The sequence below is a fragment of the Citrus clementina genome, unplaced genomic scaffold (assembly GCF_000493195.1).
Source record: "Citrus clementina cultivar Clemenules unplaced genomic scaffold, Citrus_clementina_v1.0 scaffold_1, whole genome shotgun sequence".
In the NCBI taxonomy this organism is placed as follows: Eukaryota; Viridiplantae; Streptophyta; class Magnoliopsida; order Sapindales; family Rutaceae; genus Citrus; species Citrus x clementina.
The window spans coordinates 25487791-25512692 of NW_006263303.1; the positions used below are offsets into that span (position 1 = coordinate 25487791).

At 33.2% G+C, this 24902-nt stretch overlaps 4 protein-coding genes across 4 annotated transcripts; 3 read left to right on the forward strand and 1 right to left on the reverse strand.

Moving 5' to 3' along the window:
• Positions 1-258: 258 nt before the first annotated feature.
• On the forward strand, positions 259-2208 carry LOC18055739 (pentatricopeptide repeat-containing protein At1g05670, mitochondrial). Its single transcript, XM_006452966.2, has one exon. The coding sequence runs from the start codon at positions 275-277 to the stop codon at positions 1976-1978; it is 1704 nt and encodes a 567-aa protein (XP_006453029.1). The 5' UTR covers positions 259-274; the 3' UTR covers positions 1979-2208.
• Positions 2209-3811: 1603 nt separating this feature from the next.
• Positions 3812-8003, forward strand: LOC18055740 (PHD finger protein ALFIN-LIKE 4). The gene is made up of 5 exons (XM_006452967.2): positions 3812-4208; positions 4313-4345; positions 5939-6167; positions 6925-7057; positions 7363-8003. The coding sequence occupies exons 1-5, from the start codon at positions 4112-4114 to the stop codon at positions 7630-7632; spliced, it is 762 nt and encodes a 253-aa protein (XP_006453030.1). The 5' UTR covers positions 3812-4111; the 3' UTR covers positions 7633-8003.
• Positions 8004-8776: 773 nt separating this feature from the next.
• Positions 8777-10794, reverse strand: LOC18055741 (solute carrier family 25 member 44). The gene has a single exon (XM_006452968.2). The coding sequence runs from the start codon at positions 10163-10165 to the stop codon at positions 9107-9109; it is 1059 nt and encodes a 352-aa protein (XP_006453031.1). The 5' UTR covers positions 10166-10794; the 3' UTR covers positions 8777-9106.
• A 2894-nt stretch (positions 10795-13688) lies between these two features.
• LOC18055742 (ankyrin repeat-containing protein BDA1) lies at positions 13689-15623 on the forward strand. The gene is made up of 2 exons (XM_006452969.2): positions 13689-14461; positions 14739-15623. Exons 1-2 carry the CDS (start codon positions 13895-13897, stop codon positions 15582-15584), a joined length of 1413 nt encoding a protein of 470 aa, XP_006453032.1. The 5' UTR covers positions 13689-13894; the 3' UTR covers positions 15585-15623.
• The last annotated feature ends 9279 nt before the right edge of the window (positions 15624-24902 follow it).

A 24902-nucleotide genomic window follows, 5' to 3' on the forward strand; every position in this document is an offset into this window, starting at 1 on the left:
ATGTACTCGACTTACTTGTCTCTAATTATTACTCGACTAAATTCTCGACTTACCTGACTTCGTACTCGATATCTTCCTGCACTGAGAGGAAGGAAGGTGTGAATTCTTGATTTTTTTAAGGTTATTTTTTATTTTTCCTGTCTTCCTAAGGTATATGTATATAATATGGTATAAATTTGATATTTAAGGGTAAATTGGGGATATTTAAATTAAAAAAAACCCCGATATGATCATATGAAGTGAAAACACACCGGCATTCGCCGAAACCGTTTCAATGGCTGCCCCACGGAGATCGCTTACCAACATATCTCAAATCCCGGACCAAAGCATTCTTGTCACCTCCATAACTTCCGTTATCCAACGCCTAAATCCACAAAACCCTAGCCCTAAAAACATCTCTTCACAACCTCTCGATCAATTTTCCCTTTGCTTAGGCTCAAATTTAGTCACCAAAGTTATCTATGAACAAACCAACCCTTATCATGCTCTTTTCTTCTTTAACTGGGCATCCAACCCTAACCCTAACCCTAACAAATATCACCACACTACTCCATGCTATGCAGCCATCACTGACGTTTTGCTCTCTCATTCGCTCATCTCCATTGCCGCTTCACTCCTTAAAAATTCCAACAAGCTCTCTGATTTCTTCATTAGCAAGCTCATTAAGGCTTACGGTGATCGCGGCAATGTTAAAGCTGCAATCTTTTGGTTTTACCAAGCCAAACAGATTGAAAATGGGGCTTGTTTGTATTCATATAATTCGCTTTTGGGTGTTCTGGTTCGAGTTAATTCAATCAAGTTAGCTGAGGAATTTTTCCACCAGATTGTGAAGGAAAATGTCGCGCCGCCTGATGTTTCGACTTATACAACGATGATTAGAGGATATTGTAAAATGGGTATGATCGAACATGCTAAGAAGGTGTTTGATGTAATGACTGTTAAGCCTAATTTACTTGCTTACAATACTATGATAAATGGGTTTTGTAAAAAAGGTGATATGGAGAGTGCAAGATTGATTTTTGATCGGATGATGAGTGGCGAAGATTGCTTGCCTAATCATGTGACTTATACTACTTTGATTGATGGGTACTGTAAGAAAGGTGAGTTAGAAGAGGCGAAGAAGTGTATGAATGAAATGATGAACAGAGGTAGCCGACCGAATGAGTGGACTTACAATGCAATGATTTATGGATTGTGTATAAATGGTCGTGTTGATGAGGCAAAGATGTTGATGGCAAAGATGAGATTGAATGGATTAAAGGATAATGTTTCCACTCACAAAAGTATGTTAAAGGGGCTTTGTGTTGTGGGGAAGTTTGATCAAGCTGTTGGATATCTTAGGAACATGATTGAGGCTAACATGAATCCGGATGTGAAATCTTATGAAGTTGTTGTTAATGGGTTTGGCAAAATTGGGAAATCAGATGAAGCTATATCGCTTTTGAAGGAAATGCGAGCAAGAGGCTTAAAGCCAACTGTGTTTAGCTTTAATGCAGTGTTTAGGATTCTTGTGGAAAATGGGGAGCTTGATAGAGCAATTTTACTTCTAAAACAGATGCCACAAATGGATTGCCTGCCTAATTTCATGTCATATAATACAATAATATGTGGTCTTTGTATGGCTAAAGGTAGGATGCAAGATGTGGAAGACCTTGTTGACTGCATGATTAGAAGTGGTCACAACTTTGATTTCACCATGTATAGTTGCTTGCTTAAAGGATACTGCGAGGAAGGCAACGTGGAAAATGTAATGCGAATTGCCCATGAAATGGTCACTAAGAAATATGTCATTGGTCTAGAGAGCTTTTCAGTTCTTGTCAAGCAGTTGTGTGCAAAGGGGAAGGTTACTGAAGCTGAAAAACTTTTTGGCATGTGTAGTAGATGCCCTGCTGTTGATGTGGATAGTTACAGGAGGGTCTTGGATCAGCAGATTTGTATTCGTTCATCAAGTTGTAGTAATTATGGAGAGAACCGTTGAGGATGGAAAAAGATCCGAGTGTCTTATTGTCAGTTTTTAGACAAATTGAATCTGTCAACCCAAAGTTGCAATCTGATTTTTTGTTCTATCAAATGGAGTCCAAATGCTGAGTTCCACAGCTGCAATTCATATAGTTAAATGGAAAGAAGCGGCATCAGTGAGTTGTAATTGGCTGCTTTTGCAAAGAAACCCGAACAATTTCCATTCCATGCCTTCTCGATGGTCGATGGTCGATTGGTTCTGGTTCTCGTATCACAACCTAACACTGTCTCCAGGACTGTGGCGGGCCGGCACGGCACGGCACGGCCCACTAAATTGGTGGGCCGTGCCGTGCCTACATTTTTTTCAATTGAGCCCGGCACGGCCCACGGCACGAGCCCGCTCGTGCCGTGCCGTGGGCCGTGCCCAAAAAAAGCCCGCCAACTTTTCTTTTTTTTTTAGCATGCTTAAAAAAGCCCACGTGCCTAGCGTGCTTTATTCAAGCCCACGTGCCTGACGTACTTTTTTAAGCCCACCAACATAATATTCACAATCATAATCATATTAATTTTTATTAAGAGAGCAATTAACATTTTATTATTAGTTTATCAAAATTTCACAACTATATATTTTATTTCACAATAATCAATCATAATTCATAACACAACAATACATAAATTTAATTTAATTTAATTCCATAGATCATAATAATAATTAATTAAAATTAAAAATACAATCCTCGAATAATCATTACAATAAGTCATAACTACGAAATATTAATATAACAAATCATTTAGTTAAACTAAGATTTAATGATTTAAATTAATTTTTAAAAGTCTATGCTAAAAAATATATTAAAACATTTAATTTCATAACATTTTATATTTACTTTTTGTTAAAAAAATTTACTTAGATATATTTTGGCCCACATGCTATTAATGGCTCACGGGCCGCGTGCTAGCCCACTAATGAACCGTGCTTATTACGTGCTTTTTCGCGTGCCGTGCTTTGGCCCATCTCTAATCGTGCCGTGCTTTAAGGCCCGCGTGCCTAAAATTCTAGGCCCGGCACGGCCCACGTGCGTGCCGTGCCTCGTGCCTCACCGAAACGTGCTCGTGCCGTGCCGTGCCGTGCCACGTGCCGCCCGGCCCATTGGCCACCTTTATCTAGGACCACTAATGAACCGTGCTTATTACGTGCTTTTTTGCGTGCCGTGCTTTGGCCCATCTCTAATCGTGCCGTGCTTTAAGGCCCGCGTGCCTAAAATTCTAAGCCCGGCACGGCCCACGTGCGTGCCGTGCCATGCCGTGCCTCGTGCCTCACCGAAACGTGCTCGTGCCGTGCCACGTGCTGCCCGGCCCATTGGCCACCTTTATCCAGGACTACTAGCATAAAATCTTTTTCTTATTTATATCGTTGTATTAAATTAGAATAGTTTTAAATAACGTCTGGGAAAAACTAAATAATTGAAGAAGGTTCGCACCGAGCATGCAACTGGTGTTCCATCCATCAGTATTCACATATTACTAGTACTGCTACAGAGCTTTCCAGCAGTTTCGGTTGGGAATATCATTTTTGAAAGCCGGTTAGATTTCTGGAGCCGTAGGCTAATTAGTTGTTTGGTCAATCAAATAGATAAATGCTGAATGGCCACCTTGGCAAAGCCGATGCCACCTAGACAAACACGGAATTGAGTGAGCCCCACACGATGACGACCTGCAAGATCTGAGTGGCTTAACTCTCCCGCGGGTCGCATCAATTTACCAATGCAACCCACCACGCGTCAACATCCAAGTGGGTCTCAATTTTAAAAACAAACCATCGAGCCCTTTCCCTATTTTAGGGTTTCTTTTTTCTTTCTAAAATAAGGGCCAGAAAACCGAGTGGCAGCCGGTTCACGGATTCTTCCCACATTTATCAAATCCGATTAATTAACACACTTTCAATCCGATTCAAATCCTCCAGACTCTCGCGTTCTCACACACTGAGTCCACTTCTTTTTGCTCAACAGTGGTCAAACTATTTTCACATCTTTCCCTCCTTTACTCTTACTCTCTCTCACTCTCGCCAATTTCGAACTTCGATCTCTCTTCTCTGTAAATCTGAAAACAAACGACGAAAAAGAAAAAGAGTGCGAGAGAATTTGATTCGGTGATGGACGGAGGTGGAGGCTACAATCCGCGTACGGTTGAAGAAGTTTTTGGGGATTTCAAGGGCCGAAGAGCTGGCATGATTAAAGCCCTTACTACTGGTATTCCTTTCACTATTTTTTTCCTTTTAATTTTGGGTATTTCTTTATCTTTTTCTTTTCACGAAAGAGAACTTTTTAATGGAAAATTTCTGGTGGTTTTGCAGAGGTTGAAGAGTTTTACCACCAGTGTGACCCTGGTAAGCTTTTTCTGTTTTTCTCTCTTTAAAATCCGACGTTAATTAAAAGTTCTTTTGTTGTTGTTTCATTTTACCACAGCTAATTAATGTTTAATTTGCTGATTATTCGCTTTCGCTGTTTTTAATTTTGACTTTATACAAAGTAAAACTTGTTTGTTTGTTTCTTTCTTTTTTCAACAAGTTCTATGATAGTGTAACTTTGGTTTTGAATTTTCTTTGCAAAGCTTTTCAATCGCTTTTCATCGATTTTGCATAAACTATTTGATTCATAAGCTAAATAATGTATAGTGGATAGCTGTGCCATCTCTTTTTAATGGTTTTTTTATATTATTATTATTAATTTTTTTTTGGAGCTGTTGTGTTTTCATGATTGATTAATGAGCTCTGTCTGATGTTTGCAAATTATAATTGTAATTGAGTTTTGATTCTGTGACTAATCAGTTGCCAATACTTTTTCTAGCCAAGGCATTAACAACATGTCTGTTGAGAAGGGTGACTCTTAAGAGTTGTAATTAAGAGTTGCCGAGGTGGCTTGAACCATTTGGACGAACGCTCACGATACCTTGTTTGTAGTTTTCCTTTTCTTTTCTACGGTTGAAAAAGTAGGATGCACATTTGTAAACTTTACAAAAACATTCCATAATTGAGGGGGCATCACGCCACGTGTATCAAGATCAACTAGTGAATTTGGTCTAAAGAGCTGAATGCTAGAGATACTAAAATCTTTTATAGTCTTGGCTGATGTATCTTGTAAAATTTTATTTTGTATGGAATCAGCCTTTAAAGAACACCCAGTGTGACGTCATTCCTGTCGTCTTCAGTTTGAAAAAAGTTTCTTTCTGGTTTTTGGATGTGAAAAACTGTTCGGCTAGAACACATTTGTCATTGTTATTTTAAATGCATTGAACTGTTTTCTTATTTATGGATTTGGACTTGAGTAGTTATTTACTAATTTTTGAGAGCCATGGCTGTTTTCTGCATTGAATGTCCTAGGGGGTCTTCAGTTGTTGGGCTCAATGTTCTGTCTTTTAGGGGAATTTTGGTAGATTATGGTTGAAATAGTAAAAGCATGTGACACTATAGTATTTGCTAAGAGTAAATTTGGAAATTGTTGGAAATACTATTTTGGTGTTCTAACTTCAGTTTGCCAAAAGATATCAACATTCTAAATTGAAAAAAAAAAAAGGATATAAAAAATCAGGTAAGGATTAATTCATTTTCAGCTGTTTAATTTTAAGAAATATGCAGCATATTCTGTACTTTTTTGGTCGGAAACAGAAAATAGGCTAAAAAACCCATACTGAAATCCCCTTGGTAATACTTATATACTTGGTATTTAAAATTACTATAGATTTACTTATTGCTGAAAGCATTTGAATTCTTGCAACGCAACTACTTTTCCCATTTTGTGCTTCAGTGGAGATGAAACATGTTTTACAGTTCTCATCTTGACACTAAATTTGAGTTGTGTGGACCATGTCTTAGTTACCAGGAAGAATTCTTTTGACAGACAAATACAATTGCATTGCCGAATCTAGTTAATAATTAATGAACTGTGTAGTTTTACATAAATTTGATACTTTTTGATCATAGAGAAGGAAAATCTTTGCCTCTACGGTTTTCCAAGCGAGCAGTGGGAGGTAAACTTACCTGCTGAAGAAGTGCCTCCAGAGCTTCCAGAGCCTGCATTGGGTATCAACTTTGCCAGAGATGGGATGCAAGAAAAGGACTGGTTGTCTTTGGTTGCTGTCCACAGTGATGCTTGGTTACTCTCCGTGGCCTTTTACTTTGGTGCTAGGTTTGGTTTTGATAAATCTGATAGGTATGGTTTTATCTTTGGCAACTTGTTGATGTGCAATTTGACTTTGTAAATGACCCTTCCAAATTTTGGCCCAACTCTAGTTTTAATTAGTTTTACATCAGGCTCCCATTCTAATCTCTTCTTTTATGTTGTAGCTATAATGATTTAAACACCTGATTGACAGATTAAATAATGTATATTTGATAATTATCTTTTGGCTTGGTGCTTTTTTCTCATTTTATGGTAATAATCAGTTTATGGGACATTTCTTATTTTCCATGAAGATTAATCAAATTTTGCTGTCATTATTAATTCTGATTCCTTTGGGGAAAAAAAGAATGTGTCAATTTGTTTTCCTTTCAATCTCTCTCTTTCCCTCTCTCTATAAATATCTCTATCTCTATCCCCCAAGCCACTCCTTCCCTTTCTATTCAATGGGTGGAGGTTCTGGCCACTGAGGCTTTTCATTTTGACTCTCCAATAAGTTGTCAGTAGGAAACTGCTCTTCCTTTTTCTTTCTTCATTTGTCACTCAGTTACATGTGTCCATGTTTTTTGCTTGGGTTTTTGAAATGATAGTTATTACTTTTCCACACATTTAATGTCTGTGAATTTTTTTTTTCACGATTTCTAGTTTGAAAATTGTACGGGATGAAAATTCAACACAATGAATTATGGTGTTGTTAATAACTCTAGGCTCCACATTGCCACTAAGAAGTCTTTCTAAATATGACATTCTATATTCATTCATGATATTTTTGTCGGCAAATGTTGTGCAGGAAACGCCTTTTTAATATGATAAATGAACTTCCAACAATATTTGAGGTTGTGACAGGGACAACAAAGAAACAGGCAAAAGAAAAGTCTTCTGTGTCAAATCACAGTAGCAGCAAATCTAAATCAAACTCAAAGGTAACAAAGAACTTTTGCAGACCTCGTTTATGTGCCCTTTTTTTGCTTTTTTTTTTGCATATTACCATTTTCTATAATATCTTGGCCTAGTGAAATTTTAAAGAAATAAATTATATTTTCTATGTGATAGTTGAATGAGTTTTGTCGAAGCATTATCTGTACATGCCTACATTGGACCTAGAAAAAGACAAATGGTTGATCATGGCCCATGGTTGACAAATGGTTGATCATGGCCCATGGTTAAGTGTTATCTTCTTCCTGAATATTGCCTTGTGACTACCTTTTGTTTCTGTTGGCATATGCAGCGAGGCTCTGAAACTCAAGCCAAGTTTTCAAAGGCAGTGCAATCAAAGGATGAAGAAGATGAAGGTCTGGAAGAGGAAGATGAGGAGGAGCATGGGGAGACACTGTGTGGGGCTTGTGGGGAGAACTATGCAGCCGATGAGTTCTGGATTTGCTGTGATGTCTGTGAGAAATGGTTCCATGGAAAGTGTGTTAAGATCACCCCAGCAAGGGCTGAGCACATTAAACAGTACAAATGCCCATCTTGTAGCAACAAGAGAGCTCGGCCTTGATGATGGTGGGACTGGCGACTGTGTATTCTGGCATTTATATGGACTTCTAACTGTCTATTAGGCTTGTTCTTAATCAGGCTTTGTCTAGGTTCTGTGGGATGTTGTGTAGGTTGGAAATTTGCTATTTATTTAGTTATAAATTAGAGTCTTGTGCTCCCGGGGGGAATTGTTTTCCAGCTGCCACTGGGAAGAAACTAGTTTAAGGTCAGAATTTTCTCGTGTTTATATGCAACCTCGTGCTCATTCTTGATGCATATACTTTCATTAGGTCCAGATTCAGCATTCAATTTACATCTTCGTTGGTAAAATAATTTAGTCCCACATGCAAAGGCAAATTATGAACGGTTAAGGGATGTCGTCAAATGCTTCATCACATTTTTATTATGTTCCGGGGAAAAAGAAAAAGGTTGCATAATGAAACGGCAGAGGTAACGGTCCTCTGGAATTCTTCCGCATGTCATCCACCTGCGCCTACACACTGTGTGATTGCATTCACTCATGCCCGTCAAAAATATGACCTCAGCCTTATCGTGTCCCTAACAAGTAAAAGACTGATTCGCTGCTGCGGGTTCTTGGGATTATCCTAGAAGCGGTCCCCAGCTTTATTCTTAACAATCAACAAAGCACAAAGCTTTCTCCTACACTCACTCGGCCATAGAAAATGAGAAGGGGTGGAGCCATTTGCCCTTTTGTAAAATGATGCATTTACCGTCTGACTCTTCTTGATGCAATTATAGGTGCATAAAAACATAATTATATTGCCAAGAGTCAGTTAAGAATAACATAAAAATGACCTCACATCAACCAACCCCTCGAAAGACAATTTAGATTCTGTTCTTATTTGAAATTGAAGTGTTATACTTTTTAAATTACAGTTGCTCTAAAAAATATTTATAATTATAAAATAAAAATTAATAGGGTGTAGTAAATATAAATTTTAATAAAATTATTAAAAATATAATAAATTTTTTATCATATAAGTAAAAAATTATATCAATATAATTTTTAAATTACAATAATTAATATTTAACAAATACTTTAGCGTCCAACTTAAATCCTAAATGGACCCTCAGTCAATAAAACTTGCCGGCGACTCACAGCCATATGTTGTATTAGGAAGATACAATGCAAGAAAAGGCAATAATAATTTGAGTAACATCTTGATCACTTTCAGAACCTTCCTTTCATTGTTCTCAAGGTAAAAACATCATACTTGTACAGTATTGATGACATAGATGAGAGTTGGAAATTACATAATCATAGATAAGGGAAAGACGGATACCTTTCTGATACTGTACAAGTTTACACTAGTTTCCAGTGATCTTCAACATGATTAAAAAAACCTAAAGAAGAAAATGAGAAGGAAAAAAGAACATGGAATTTACAATCGCCAGCCCTCTCGCCAAGCAGCCAATTAAGCCAACAAAGGATAAAGAAAACAAGAAGCAAATCATGTTCCTTATTGCGGTTCAAGTCATGATCTCAAGCTCTCTTGGCTCTTAGTAGAATGCCGTTTCAGGAACTCGTAGGTAGTGATCATGGTTGTTGCAGACATAGACATTGAAGCCCACCTTGGCCCCAATCCCCTGTAGCAAGCAGCAAATCCACCTTCCTTCACCAGATTCCTAACCGTCTGCAAAACAGTCAGTGGCCTTCTTTGCCCCTTCTCTTCTGCATCCAAAACCTGTAAACGAGTCTTAATTGTATCAAGTGGCATAGTGATTAGCGCTGAAACACCACTAGCCATTGCTGCGCTTAGAGTCTGCACTGCCACTACGGCCTTTGAATTAGGCTTGTAACTAGTACACCCACTACTAGCAGAATTTTCATCTTTTTGACTAATATGGCAACCAAAACCACCCCAAATGAGCCTATTTGCCACAGAGTAAGAAGCCCACCAAACTGCATTAGAGGGAGCGTATGCCAAAATTGATATCCCAAATCCCCTATATAATCCTCTTGGACCATCGGCAACCAAAATTTTCCTAAAAGCATCAAGACCATTGCTATATCTACAAGAACTCACATTAGGGACTATTGTTTTGCTATTGTTTTTGCTGTATCCTTGAACCATAAGTCTTTGACTCACAACATCAACCGGGGTCCAAATTAACTGCGCAGCCATAGCAGAACTCAACCCAGCAGCAGCATTAGCTATGGTAGTAGCAGTAGTGTCAGAAAATCCTAATCTAACAGTTGCAGTCCCAACGTTACTCTTGGTGATCTCGAGTGCTGTCATGTACAGCGCACGAGCCGGGATCGTCCCCATCAAAGAGGTACCAAATCCTCTGTAGAACCCTTTAAAACCTTCATAACACATGATCTGAAAAGACATTTTGAAGGAAGAAATCGGTGTGGACAAAACTTGTTGGCGGGTTTTTAACACAACGATCGGATACAGAGCAGCAGATACCCCAGAAAACAAAGCGGCACCCAAGAAGAAAAACTTGGATTTATCGAGCATATGCCAGTCTATCTCAGCAGGTATATGAATCTCTGAAGCCGAATCATCCTCGGCCGCACCTAAACTCATTTTCGCCACTTTCAAACACCAACTCCCAAACGACACACAAGTAAGACAACCCACCCAAAACAAACCCCTTTTTCTTGGCTTTAATTACTTTATTGAAAATCAAATCAAAAGATTAACTTGTTCCCTTCCTCAGCTCACAACTCAACCTATAATAGAACCTTGAATCTTCTTTAATTTATTTATTTATTTATTGAACTACAAGTCTAATATACCAAAAAAATAAAGAAATTTGAAGAGAAGACGAGGAAAGCAGAGAAATTTAGAAATGGGCGGTGTTGGATTTTAATCTTTTTCGTTTGCGCAACCAGATTTGAGAGCGAACGTGGATGAAGAGAAAAATGTCGAACATTAATCAAAGTAATCATACAGAAAACGTTATTTTAACTAATAACTAACTGAAAATGTTAGGAAATTTCTTACCAGACATCTTGATGATCATTAGTCCATGTCATGTCTGTGAGGGGAGATGGGAGGGAGAGATCTCAAGAGATAAGCAAAAGAATCTTGAGAGAGAGAGAGTAAATGGATATCACACAGAAAGCGAAGTAGATTGTACAATTCGTGCGAGCGAGCGAAAGAGAGAGAGAGAGAGAGAGAGAGAGAGAGGTAGAAGGCAAAGGCTACGGGCGGGGGGGGGGGCCTTTAACGGAAAGAGAGGACGAGAGAGAAGAGAGTAGAGACTGGGGAGTGTGGATTTAAGCGAGGGTTTTGAGGAACGAGGAAACTGGACACGTGTCGGTTATCACTTCGAGAACATTTCGAGATATTCGCCTTTGCCCTGCTGAGTGCTGACTGACCTGCCACTGCCTGGCGCCCCTGTTTTCAGCATATTAATTAATTAGTATACAAAATTTAACTGAGTCTGTGGGTGCTCCCCTACTACGTACGCTTCTTACCTTTGGTGATCTGAATCTGACCATCAATCGACATGTAATGCCCCTGGGTTGGGGCGTCGGCCCCAGCTCATGGTATTTGGCACCTTACCACTTGTTCCCTCCATTCATGGGGCTGCCCACTTGCTCTTTGGAATGGGCGCTCGCCGATCACCATCCACACGCCCACAATCGTTTTGATACACGTTTTATTTAAGACTAGTAAAATTACAAAAATATTACCCAAATCTAAGTTTTAATTAACGACAATAGTCCTTACTAAAATTGAGTATTTTGGATATAATATGAATGATAACAAACTAACCGTGTCAGCAGATGGGTACTCTATGTTAGTAGATGTTTGTCATCATACTTGGGGTATTATTATTGTCTAAAATGTTCTTCTTTTCATTTTTTTTTTCCCACCAAAGTATGAAAATAATAAGTGAGACTAGTTTTGTAAATTAACTTAAATGTATTCTTAGGGCATGTTTGGTAAATGAGATAAAAATATCATGGTTCAACTATTTGAAACAAATCCCACCCTATCCTGTATTTAGTGAATCAAAACGCCGTAGGATTGTTTATCATTGGGTCCACCACATAGAAAATTTATTCTAGGGAAGGAAAGTGAGATTAGTTAGATTAGGATCATATTGTTAATTTAATTAAAAATAATAATTTATAAATACTATTAAAATTATATTAATTTGTGATAAATATAATAAAAAGCATTGATTATAATAATGTAAATAATAAATATAATAATTATAATTATGATCTTTTAATTAATTAATTTAAAATAACATTTTTAGTATTATAATGTTTATTAAAAATAATTTATTTATTTAGGTAAAAAATATTTTTAATATTCTAATTCATTTTTCACATTAAATTATAATAATATTTTAATTTATATAATTCTTAAATATTCTTATAATTTCAAGTTTACATTTTAAATTAATTATTAAATTGATATTCAAAATATTTATTTAAATTTTGACGTTGAATTGTATTATTAATAATATTTTTTTATAATAATAATAAAATTAATAAAATTTAATATTATAATATAAAACATTATTAGTAAAAATATTAAAATATTTTATAATCAAAGATTTTTTCATTTTATATTAAGTGAATTTCATTTTTAATAATACAATTAAACTAAGATATTTATTTATTTATAGTTAATTTTAGTAATAAAAAATTATTTCTACAATCTAATTTAATCATAACTATTGAATTATACCAAATATAAGACAATATTAAACATAATTCAGTCATATACTATCTTATATCATCTCATCCCATCCTATCACATTCTATCCTATGTTATGCTGCATATCAAATGCACTTCAAAATTTATGATTGAAATGTGGAATTCAACTAATTTAAAAGCCTATGAAGTCACTAAGTCAAAATTTAATGAAGATTAGGGTTCGCAGAAATACAGTTTTGAAAGTTGCTTGAAAATTAGTAGGGATTTGAGACTAAATAATAAAAATATTAATAAAACCTTGTACATTATCCCAACTTCCATAATCTTTAACAAATTCGTAATAGTATAAAGGGTATTGCAAAATTCTTCTACAAATCGGAATAAGCCAGCAAATATAACCTTGAATATAATTCGATTATCTATATTTTCAATAAGCAAACATTTTAAAATAAATTATTATAGGGACACGCACTCTAAAAATTTACCTACTTATTATAATATATATATATATATATATATATATATATATATATATATATATATATATATATATATATATATATATATATATATATATTGTTGTTGTTTTTGTTGTAAAATTTGTCTTGCTTTTTTTTTTTAAAAAAATAAAATAAAACCCAGGCTGATTGTTGATGCTAGGAGCCTTATGCTTCGTCCCCCTTCTTGTTTTTTTTCCCCCTGATTGAAAGGAGCCTTGCGCTTTTCTTATTGTTTACAAATTTAATAAAAAAAAATTAAATGCGGAGTTCTAATGGGGAAGAGGAAGGTGTAGACTGTAGAGAACTGAAAAATTGAACCGAAACCGAACGGTTTGGTTTTGATTCGGTTCTATTTCTTTATTTGGTTTATTTACTTTTTATGAAATTATAACCGAACCGATTTGATTCTGTTAATTCAATTTCGATCCGAATCGAACTGTACCCACTCCGATCTCAAATCCAACCCATAGTGGATACGTGGTGCTAGGCTAGGCTGTCACAAAGATATCCTGGTATAATGAAGAAAATTGAAAGCGAAAGTATTTTTGGTAAACTAAAAATATAAAGTTATTAACAGAATATCTACTTGAAGCTGTGAAGGAATAAAAGAATTGAAGTCGAGAGTAACATGAACGGGGATATAATGATGGCAATCACCGGAAGATCGAGAATGACTATATAAACGATTAAGAAAAAAAGATCGAGTTAGAGCGGGTCAACAACAACCGGAGAAGTAGAAATGGCATTGAGTTTTAATTAATAGGTAATTTTACTAGAGTAAAAATAACGATAAAAATAATAAAATGGGTAACGGTTTTTTATAACCTGACATTGAAGTTAATCTCCCATAATATGATACGGGATAAGCCGTGAGGATTAAGTGGTCGACAACAAATCGGTCTCCTAAAATCAGCCCCACGCCAAGAAGACTTGTTAGTTGACTTCACTAGACCTAAAGAAATATTTCCAAAATAATGCAGCTTAAATAAAGTAACCAGACTTCATCTTTCGAGTCATAACGGAGAGATCACTTGAATCCTTGTGAGCCTACATACAATTGAGGAGTTAAGAATTTAAAAAAAAAAAATCGAAGGATTGTAACTTCTTTTGTGACCAGTCTGGTGAATTAAAACAAATGGAGAGGAGCGTCTATGAAGCAGCGGTTGAGGGCAGCGTAGAATCTTTGCTTAAATTGCTTCAAGAGGATGCTCTGCTTCTCGATAGATCAATGGTGAGTTGTTACTCTGAGACCCCTTTGCACATAGCTTCAATGCTTGGACATGAAAACTTTGTGCGGGAAATTTTAAGTCGAAAGCCTGAGTTAGCTGGAGAGCTCGATTCCAGAAGATCATCAGCACTTCACTTGGCAGCTGCAAAAGGGCACCTTGGCATAGTGCTGAAATTGGTATCGGTCAATCCCAAAATGTGTTGTGCTTGCGATCGAGATGGGAAAAATCCTCTACATGTTGCAGCCATGAAGGGCCATGTTAATGTCTTGAGAGAGTTGGTTCAAGTAAGACCCAAGGCCTGTCGAATCTTGATGGACAGAGGTGAGACAATTTTGCATGCTTGTGTGAATTATAACCAGTTGGAGTGCCTGAAGTTGCTGGTGGAGACACTGAATGATCATGAGTTTGTGAATTCGAAGGACGACGATGGCAACACTATCTTGCATCTCGCCGTCATAGATAAACAAATAGAGGTATATATACTGTAGCTAATAATTAATGATATATCTCCTTACCATTAATTAGTTGATTAATTCTACTCTTTCTTTTCCCTTTGTGTTTAAGCAAATGGTATGTTACATTTAATGTAACGTACACACTCCACAACATCCACATAAGATGTTATGTTGTGTGTAAGTTACATTAAATTTAATAAATTATGTGAATGTTGTGGAGTGTCTAAATTATATTAAATGTAACATAGGGTTCCATTTATTTAACTTATATAATGCGAAACCCGAAAACGTGCAGACGATAAAGTTTTTGACTGACAGCTGTACTACATTAGAAGTGAATGCTGTTAATGCAAATGGCTTCACAGCTTTGGATATTTTGGCACGAAGAAAATTAGATGTGAATTGGACGATCGGAGAGCTGCTTCGATGCGCTGGAGCAAGAAGTCAGAAGGAAACAGGCCAACCTGCTCCAGGCATCACACAGACACCGACAGGATCGATCATAACATCCCATTCTGGTGACCCTAGTAATCAAGGGCGTGAACGTCCAGAGAAGGTTAGAAAAAAGCAAGAAGATGAATGGTCGGAAAAAAAGAGTAATGCATTAATGGTGGTAGCATCACTCATCGCTACCATGGCATTTCAAGCTGCTCTGAACCCTCCTGGTGGTGTATGGCAAGACGATTCCCAAGCAAACGACACTTCACCACATGACGCAGGGTCTTCGATAATGCTTACTAATGTTGAGACTGTTTACTATCTTTTCTTTGGTTTTAACACCACAGGCTTTGTGGCGTCTCTTAGCATCATATTATTGCTCATAAGCGGCATCCCATTTTTTAAGCGTAGGTTTTTCATGTGGATTTTAACTGTGATAACGTGGGTTGCAATTAGTGCAATGGCAGTAGCTTATCTGTTCGGGGTAGTTGGTATTACGAATTCGGGTAACAGCGTGGCACCCCAGTGTGGTTTTTTATATGTAATGGATGGATGGATTGGGCTGATAGGGATTCTTATTCTCGCGCACATTGTACGCCTTATGGTGAAGATGATAATTTTTTTTCTAAAATTAATGAAGAGATCACCACGGCAACCCTCAAGTTCGGATGCTCACGCAGCACATCCTATTCATACCGTCTAATGTGCACAACCCCCGTGGGATGAGTATAATAAGGGTGCGTTTGAGAGAGAGTATGATGCAATATCTTTTAAGTTGTAATTGCTGAGGAGTACAAATTATAGTTGTAGAGTAGCACTCGATGGTGTTTGGTAAAAGTATTGTATCTTTTAAGTTGTAAAAACTGATGGTGTTTAGTAAATTTTAATAGTTATGTAGTGCATGAATATTTGTAATAATTAATTTTAAATAACGTTATTTTTAATTGTTAACAAATCGCATTATTTTTCGTACTTCGAATTATTATATTGACATACAATTACGATTTATTACTTCACAAATTAAATTAATATTTAATAAATCAATTTTATTTTTTTGCACAAGTTGTAATAAATAATTTTTATAATAAATCAATTCTAATTTTAAATATTGATTGAAGAAATAAATTATACCAAATATGTCTAATAAAGATCATACAATATTTCATAATAAAATTAAAATGTAATTAATTACAAAATTCGTATAAATATTTATTTTGTCATGCCTCCATTAAACTCGCAGCAATGTTGTCTCTCAAGATTATTGTATCTTGAGCTGTATTATCAATTGTATCATAACTTTATTTATGAGATGTAATATTGCTCATATGTTCACTAATATTATGACTTGGCTCATCCATTGTTTCATCAAAATGATCATGATTTTGCGAATATCTTCTAATGTAATTATGTAAAGCCATGGTAACAATAACTATCTTCAACCTACTTCTTGAATGGATAGCTTGTCATATTTCGTAAAATCTTCCGTCTATTCTTCCAAGCCCTAAAAGTACACTCAACAACACTCATCAAGAAAGAATGCTTATAGTTGAACAATTCTTTATGACCCATTGGTTAGCTACCTCTACGAAATTTAGGAAGGTAATATATTTCACTTTTGTATAGTTCTAAATACCCATTTAACTCTAGCACGTATAATAATGTAATTAATAAATATAATCATTATAATTATGAATTTTTAATTAATTAATTTAAAATAATATTTTTAGTATTATAATGTTTATTAAAAATAATTTATTTAGGTAAATAATATGTTTAATATTATATTTCGTTTTTCACATTAAATAACAATAACAATTTAATTTATATAATTATAAATATTCTTAAATTTTCAAATTTACATTTTAAATTAATTATTAAATTGATATTCAAAATATTTATTTAAATTTTGACGTTGAATTGTTTTTATTTTAATAATAATAAAAATAATAAAATTTAATATTATAATATAAAATATTATTAGTAAAAATATTAAATTATTTTATAATCAAAGATTTTTTTTATATTAAATGAACTTTCATTTGTAATAATACAATTAAACTATGATTAAAAATATTTATTTATAGTTAATTTTAATAATGAAAAATTATTATTACAATCCAAATTAATCATAACTATTGAATTATACCAAACACAAGACAATTTAAACATAATTCAATCATATTTTAATAATAATAAAAATAATAAAATTTAATATTATAATATAAAATATTATTAGTAAAAATATTAAATTATTTTATAATCAAAGATTTTTTTTTATATTAAATGAACTTTCATTTGTAATAATACAATTAAACTATGATTAAAAATATGTATTTATAGTTAATTTTAATAATGAAAAATTATTATTACAATCCAATTTAATCATAACTATTGAATTATACCAAACACAAGACAATTTAAACATAATTCAATAATATTTTAATAATAATAAAAATAATAAAATTTAATATTATAATATAAAATATTATTAGTAAAAATATTAAATTATTTTATAATCAAAGATTTTTTTATTTTATATTAAATGAACTTTCATTTGTAATAATACAATTAAACTATGATTAAAAATATGTATTTATAGTTAATTTTAATAATGAAAAATTATTATTACAATCCAATTTAATCATAACTATTGAATTATACCAAATACAAGACAGTTTAGACATAATTCAGTCATATTCTATCTTATCTCATCTTATCCGGTCCTAGCACATCCTATCCTGCATAATGCACCTTAAAATTTTATGATTGAAATGTAGAATTCAACTAATTTAAAAGCCTATGAAGTCACTAAGTCAAAATTTAATGAAGATTAGGGTTCGCAGAAATACATTTTTTAAAGTTGCTTGAAAATTAGTATAGTAGGGATTCGAGGCTAAATAATAAAAATATTAATAAAACCTTGCATATTATCCCACCTTCCATAATTTTTAACAAATTCGTATTAGTATAAAGGGTATTGCAAAATTCTTCTACAAATCGGAATAAGCCAGCAAATATAACCTTGAATATAATTCGATTATCTATATTTTCAATAAACAAACATTTTAAAAGAGATTATTTTAAGAACAAGCAATCTAAAAATTTACCTACTTATTATAACTCAGTTTGTATCGCAACTAACAAAATTCATGTTCAAATAAAAACCCAAAACTCAACACTTACCAAATAAGCACAATTCCATCTCGAAACTCAAATAAACCCACACCATAATTGAAAATCCAAGAGATGAAATGAGGACATAGGGTAAAATTGAAATCTGAGAACTGAAACCGAACAATCAGTCTATGGAAAGAGAAGACAAGTAAGTTTTTTTTTTTTTTTTTTCCAATTCTTTCGTCTTTTTGATTGAGCTGCAACATGCAATCATTAAGCATGAAGAGTCTTTGAGCAACAAGAATAACTATTGCTCATTTATCATTTTTTTTTAAAACAAAAATTACTCATTTGTAATTGGAATTTTTTTTTTTTTTTTTGGGGCTAGGCGCTTGCTCATTTACCCTTTTTTGAGATTTTTTTTTTTTTTTTGTGAGCAACAAGAACCACTCTGATATTGGGGCTTGAAACACAATGGGTAACGAGGGTTATTTTAAAATTAAAAGGAGAGTCATTAGATATGTACATTATTATAATATTTTTAATGGTGAAAAAGGAGGGGCTTTAAGAGGACTTTGTGGGGGTGGGAATAGTTTCACCGTGTTTGAAACAACAAACAGCCCAAAGTGTTAGGCCACGATGTCGAAGTAATAAGTGGCCCAAAAAATGTCGGCAATATTTGGGTCCAATCTTTTTGTTTCAATACAGTTTTAACAGTTGCTGCTGTACCCCTAGTCTCCTACATACCTCTCTTGATCTTTATCAGGGGCGGACTTAGGAATTTGTATTATCCCGGGCTAAATTATAAAATTTATATTTTAAAGTGAGCATAAAAATTTATAAGTAGAAAAAATTGCATCAAATAAGGGGGGCACGAAAAATCTTATCACTATAAGTTATAAACAAAAATAGTTATATAAAAAGAGTAGAAAACAAAAGCAATTAAAAAAATAAAATACTATTTTACAATTATGAAATCTAACTCTAATAAAATGTAATTATACAAGGATTATATAAGGATTAATATATTAATTAAGGATTTTAAGCTGAAATAAATGAATACATGTAATTACAATCAATTAAAAATTGAAGTAAAACTTTAATGTTTGAAGTCAAGTACTTAATTACCAGGTTTCAATAAATTAAACAATTCAAATTTATTCCTCTTTTTAAATTATAAAAATATTATTAGTCAAAAGTTTCAATTATAAACTAAATTCAACCTAACAAAAATATATTTGCGTGTTGTTTTTTCTTTGTCAAACACTCTGACTCTCTTTAAAGAACCAATTGTTGATGATTTTTCTATCAAATTAAAGCTCCTCAAAATATTCAAATTTTATCTTAGTTAATATAACTAATAAATAAAATATCAAAATTTACATAAAAAGTTTATGAAAATATTGATAATTGTTACTACATGTTTTTTTTAAGTAGTTTAATACTAGTGACAATTTTATATTAGATTGACATACTTTTTTTCAATTAGAATTTTTTTAAATAAATTAAAGTAATAACATTTTACCCCCTAATGTTTTTTTATCTATATAATAAATATATAATTTACTCATTTTATAAAATAAGTCACTAATTTCAATTGGAAAAAAATACAATTGAATTAAGGACATATTTAAAAATAAAATAAAAACTCTATTGTAGTATAAAATTAATGAAAATATAAGGATAATTATGTTAGGGACATGTATGAAAACAAAATAAAATCTCTATTATTGTCTATAATTGATAGTAAAATAAGGGGTATGAATGATTTTTTCCTAAGTTTGACCGGGCTACAGCCCGGTCTAGCCTTGCTGCAGGTCCGCCACTGATCTTTATTATCGTCGTAACAAATTAAAAAATTCCCACCCTTCATGATTGCCGCCGTCTCAATGAAAATAATATCTCTAAGTAAATGCAATGCAGGATTCTTATGGAAACGACAAGGTGGGCAAAAATTCAGGGGAAAAAAAAATTCCGAAGAGTTTGCTTTTGCCTTCGCACTGCAAGAGGTGTGGGCATTCTTTTCGTCTTTTATATTTTATATTCGTCATACATCAAAGAAAGGAAAATTACATTGTAGGCACCTTAATAATACGAAATCTTATTAACATATAGGTGCGTATGGTACTTTTATTTATTTATTATTATTATTATTTTTATATAAGGAAGTCTTATGTACGCCATGTAATAATTTTGACGTAGTACTCTAATTAGAGGTGAGGAAAAAATCGATATTCAGAATAACCAATCGATTCAGTTTTGGGAATCCAACCGAATTTCTTGTTCAATTAAAGATTCAGCGGCTGAACTGAATAATTGAACCGAAAAAACCGAAACAATTGAGTATTAATTAAGAATTTTGAATGTGTCGCATTTTGATTAATGTGCTTATAGTATTATCGTACACTTGCACAGATAAAAATAAAAGAAGTTACAATAATTGTAACATACATTCCTCGTGTGAACCACACAAAATTATAGGACCCATAATTTATGTGGTTCACATAAAGAATGTATGTTACAATTATTGTAACTTAGCATTTGCCAAAATAAAATTGAATATGATAAACTACACTTAGGTCATGTTTGGTTGGGAGGAAAAAATATAGGAGAGAAAAGTAATTTAAATTCTCTTTTTATTTTCATTGTTTGGTTTAACAAAATGTATAAGAATTTAATTTCCATTAGAATTTAATATATATCATAATGTAGAATTTGAATTCCACACTAAATAGTGAAGAATTTAAATTCCTCTTATATTAGAAACTAAAGTTTTCAAAATTACCCTTCATCTTTTTAACTTATTTAATGACATTAATAATTATTATTTATAATTATTATTTTATTAAATTAATATTATAAATGGACCACCGTCGGAAAGTCGCCGGACCACCACCGGCGAGGTTGCCGGATCACCATCGGATTTCGCCGAAATATTGCCGGACCACTGTCGGACTTCCCCGGAAAATTGCCAAACCTCTGCCGGACTTCTGCCGCCGGCCATCGGACCGCCATTTTATTATATATATATATATATATATTATTACTAATATAAATAATTTAATATTTAAAGTAAATGATAAATTTGCCTAAAAAAAATTATAATTCATTTTCTTATCAAATTTTATATCAAACTAAACAACAAAATTTAATTTCACTACTATTCTTCATTCATTTCTTCTCCCTTCTTCTCCATTCCACTCTTTTCCTCTCATCTATTTTCTTCAAACCAAACATGACCTTAATTTATTTAGAACAACTCTCTATAATTGATGTAACATAGATTAATGTGTTTAATATAATTCAATCTTATTCTCAATTCTCCCCAGGTTATCAAAAGAATTCTCCCCCAGATTCAATATTTCACAAATCCTAAGATTACAAACCGCCGCTGTACTGCGACCCGTGCATGATTGGCAACCGTTCGACGCCTGCAGCCTACTTGCTTCTTTCCCAGGTGTTGTAAATTCCAATTCAGCTGAAAAGATCAATTTAGATGCCCGACGCTATCAACAGCAGCAACCGCTTTGCCGCACGACGCCAGCTGCTACAGCAACTCTTTGTCGCAAGTGGCCTGTACCTGGCAGTGTTATTGTTGGTTGAATGTTGATAGGTGATAGGCCTTCTTTTGTTGTTGTTTATCTTCGTGCTTTATTTAGAAAGCAGGATTGTTGTTGTTTTTGTTGTAATTTGTCTTGCTTTTTTTTGTTTTTTTTTTTCCAAATAAAACCCAGGCTGATTGTTGTTGCTAAGAGCCTTATGCTTCGTCCCCCTCTCTCCCCCCCCCCCCCCCCCCCGATTGAAAGGAGCCTTGCGCTTTTCTTATTGTTTACAAATTTAATAAAAAAAATTAAATGTGGAGTTCTAACGGGGAAGAGGAAGGTGTGGACTGTAGAGAACCGAAATCGAACCGATTCGATTCTGTTTAATTTTCAATCCGAATAGCACTGAATCCACTCCGAACTCAAGTCCAACCCATTGTGGATATGTGGTGCTAGGCTAGGCTGTCACAATCACAAAGATATCCTGGTATAATAAAGGGGATTGAATATCTTTATTTTGATAATAAAGGGAATTGAAAGTGAAAGGATTTTTGGTAAACTAAAAAATAAGACTATTATAAAAAATTTGCTGAAAAATTAACAGAATATCTACTTGAAGCTGTGAAGGAATAAAAGAATTGAAGTCGAGAGTAATATGAATGGGGATATAATGTGTTGGAGAAAAATCAGTTTTTTAAATTTTTTTATAAAAACTTTTAGGATCGCTCTCATACAATATATAAGAATTTATAATATAGAAATCGTACCTTAAAAATTCGAATTGGTTTTTTCCACTGAAGTGATTTAGGCTCCCAGTTCACGATCCGTCACCACCACTTCTGTTAGATCACGATTTGTCACCACCACTCATGTTAGATCACGATCCGCCACCAAATAATCTTCCAGGCTATGATTTAAGTTTGATCTGTACTTGACGTGTGAGCGCCTTTATCACCACTAAAGCAACTAGCACGAAATTTTTTTTTCTCTCAACAATTGAGAGAAAAATCTTTTTCTCTTATCTGTATAAAGTGGCTCTGCTTTTTTTCTTTAAAGAAAATACGTTTTTATATCTCCTTTTAGTGAAAACCGTAGGCTCCAAATGATAAAAAATAAAAGTCACGTTACTTGTTTTTTCCATAGGGGGCCCATATTGTAAAATAACATAAAGTCCCTTACACATAAGCATATTAAATGGAGTCTCCCACTAAATGATATATTTAAGTTTTTGACCCAAATAGCTAGTTATCTTGCTTATTAATCCAGCAGTAGTGCAGTCAATTAAATGAGCTAACCCGGGAATCATTTGGGAACATACAATAGTGGCTATAATAATTAGGCCGGTAATTAAACTAGCCCAATTATTTAATTCCAAATCTACTCTACTAAAAGATTGGAACTGACTTCCATAATTGTATGCTCGAATAATAATTCGTCCCAAGCCATATTGATTTCTTTACTGTATAATCCTTTGAACCACATCGTTAATTAAATCGATATCTCAACTGTCCAATCGATTTAATTACATCTTATTCCTTGATACTTACTGATTTTTTCTAATAATCATTTTCAACATAATAAATATGTTGACACACTCTGGCCAGAGAATTCTATGATCAAGTGCCGAAAACCCATCAAGAGATGTGTTGTACAAATTCTATATTGTTAATCTATAACTCCAATATTCATAATTGCTCCCACCAAGATACCGGGTAATCTTGACTACAATTGTGTGTCGTGCCAATTGGTAAATCAAATGGAATAATAATTACAATCATGAAATCATAACTAACTCAAGATTAAGATTACAGTAAAATCAATGTCTATGAGATTTAATAAGTCTGACAGTCATTTCAAGGTTAAGTAAATCTCATATGTGATCCAGCTCAATGTAGTCAAACTACATTAGTAAATTCATTAAATGATTAAGACAACTCATTTAATGAATTTACTACAGTCTAAACATAAATAGAGTGCCCAACTCTATTTATCAACTGCGAACTAATATTAATTTAATCATAAGATAACTTGTATTTATGTCTTCTGTGAATGCATATGATGATCACATAAATACATATAATATGATTAAACAGACCTTATTCAAAATATTTATGCAATTGAAAATATCTCCAATATTTTATTAATCAGAAAATAAATTAATATGCTTTAAAAGAGCATATAATCCCAACATAATGATGGCAATCACAGAAGATCGAGAATAACTATATAAACGATTAAGGAAAAAAAGATCGAGTTACTACTTGTTCGGTATGACTTATCTAATGGTCATAAGTGCTTATTTAATTCCATAAGCACTTTTTTAAAAAAAAAATTTGGTGTTTGTTTATTTTGTGAGTAGTGTTTTTTAAACTTAAATAAGTTAATTTATCTATACTAGTAAAAATTTAAAATTTGAGTTTTTGTGAGTAGAAGTAGAGAGATTTTCTCAAGAAATATGTCATATAAAAAATACCCTTAAAATATTTCATTAATTACATATTACCCTATTATATATAAAAATTACATAATAAAAATTAAAGTGCCAGCTATTTTATTGATCATTATGTTTATTGACAGGTACACTCCCCACCAAAAGTATTGGCTGTGACGATTAGTTTTCTCTCAAGTGTTAGGTATGTACAGGGTTTTGCATAATTAAAGTGTCGGCTATTTTATTAAAAAAAGAAAAGAAAAAAGTGAAGTGGTGGCAATATGTTTATACGGCGGCAACAATATTTATTCTATAGGTTTTGTATGTAATGGGGTCTTATGTAATTAATAAAATATTTTAAGGGTATTTTTGATATGACATATTTTTTGGGGAAAAAGCTCTTTAACCTCTACTCCCAAAAACTCAAATTTTGAGTTTTACTAGCAAAGATAAATTAATTAATTTAAGCTTAAAAAACTCTATTCACAAAATAAATAAACACTAAAAAAAATTTTAAAAAGTATTTATGAAATTAAATAAGCAGACTAATAAATCAAATAAGTACTTAATTAATAGATAATTTTACTAGAGTAAAAATAACATAACTCGACATTAAAGTCAGTCCACCATATGATATGGGATAAGCCAAGAGGATTAAGGGTGCGTTTGGGATTGAGGTTGGGCAGCTGTAGCTTAAAAGCTACAGCACTAAAGTGTTTGGTAAACACTAGCTGCTGTAGCTTTTAAGCTATGTTGATATAATTTTTCACTTGTATAATATAAAATTTATTATATCTTTAATAATTTTGATAAAATTATTATTTAAAATTTATATTGACTATATATTATTAACTTTTATTTCATAATTACAGCTTTTTTTCACAGCAGCTATAGCTTAAAAGCTACAGCACCTCAATCCCAAACGCACCCTAAG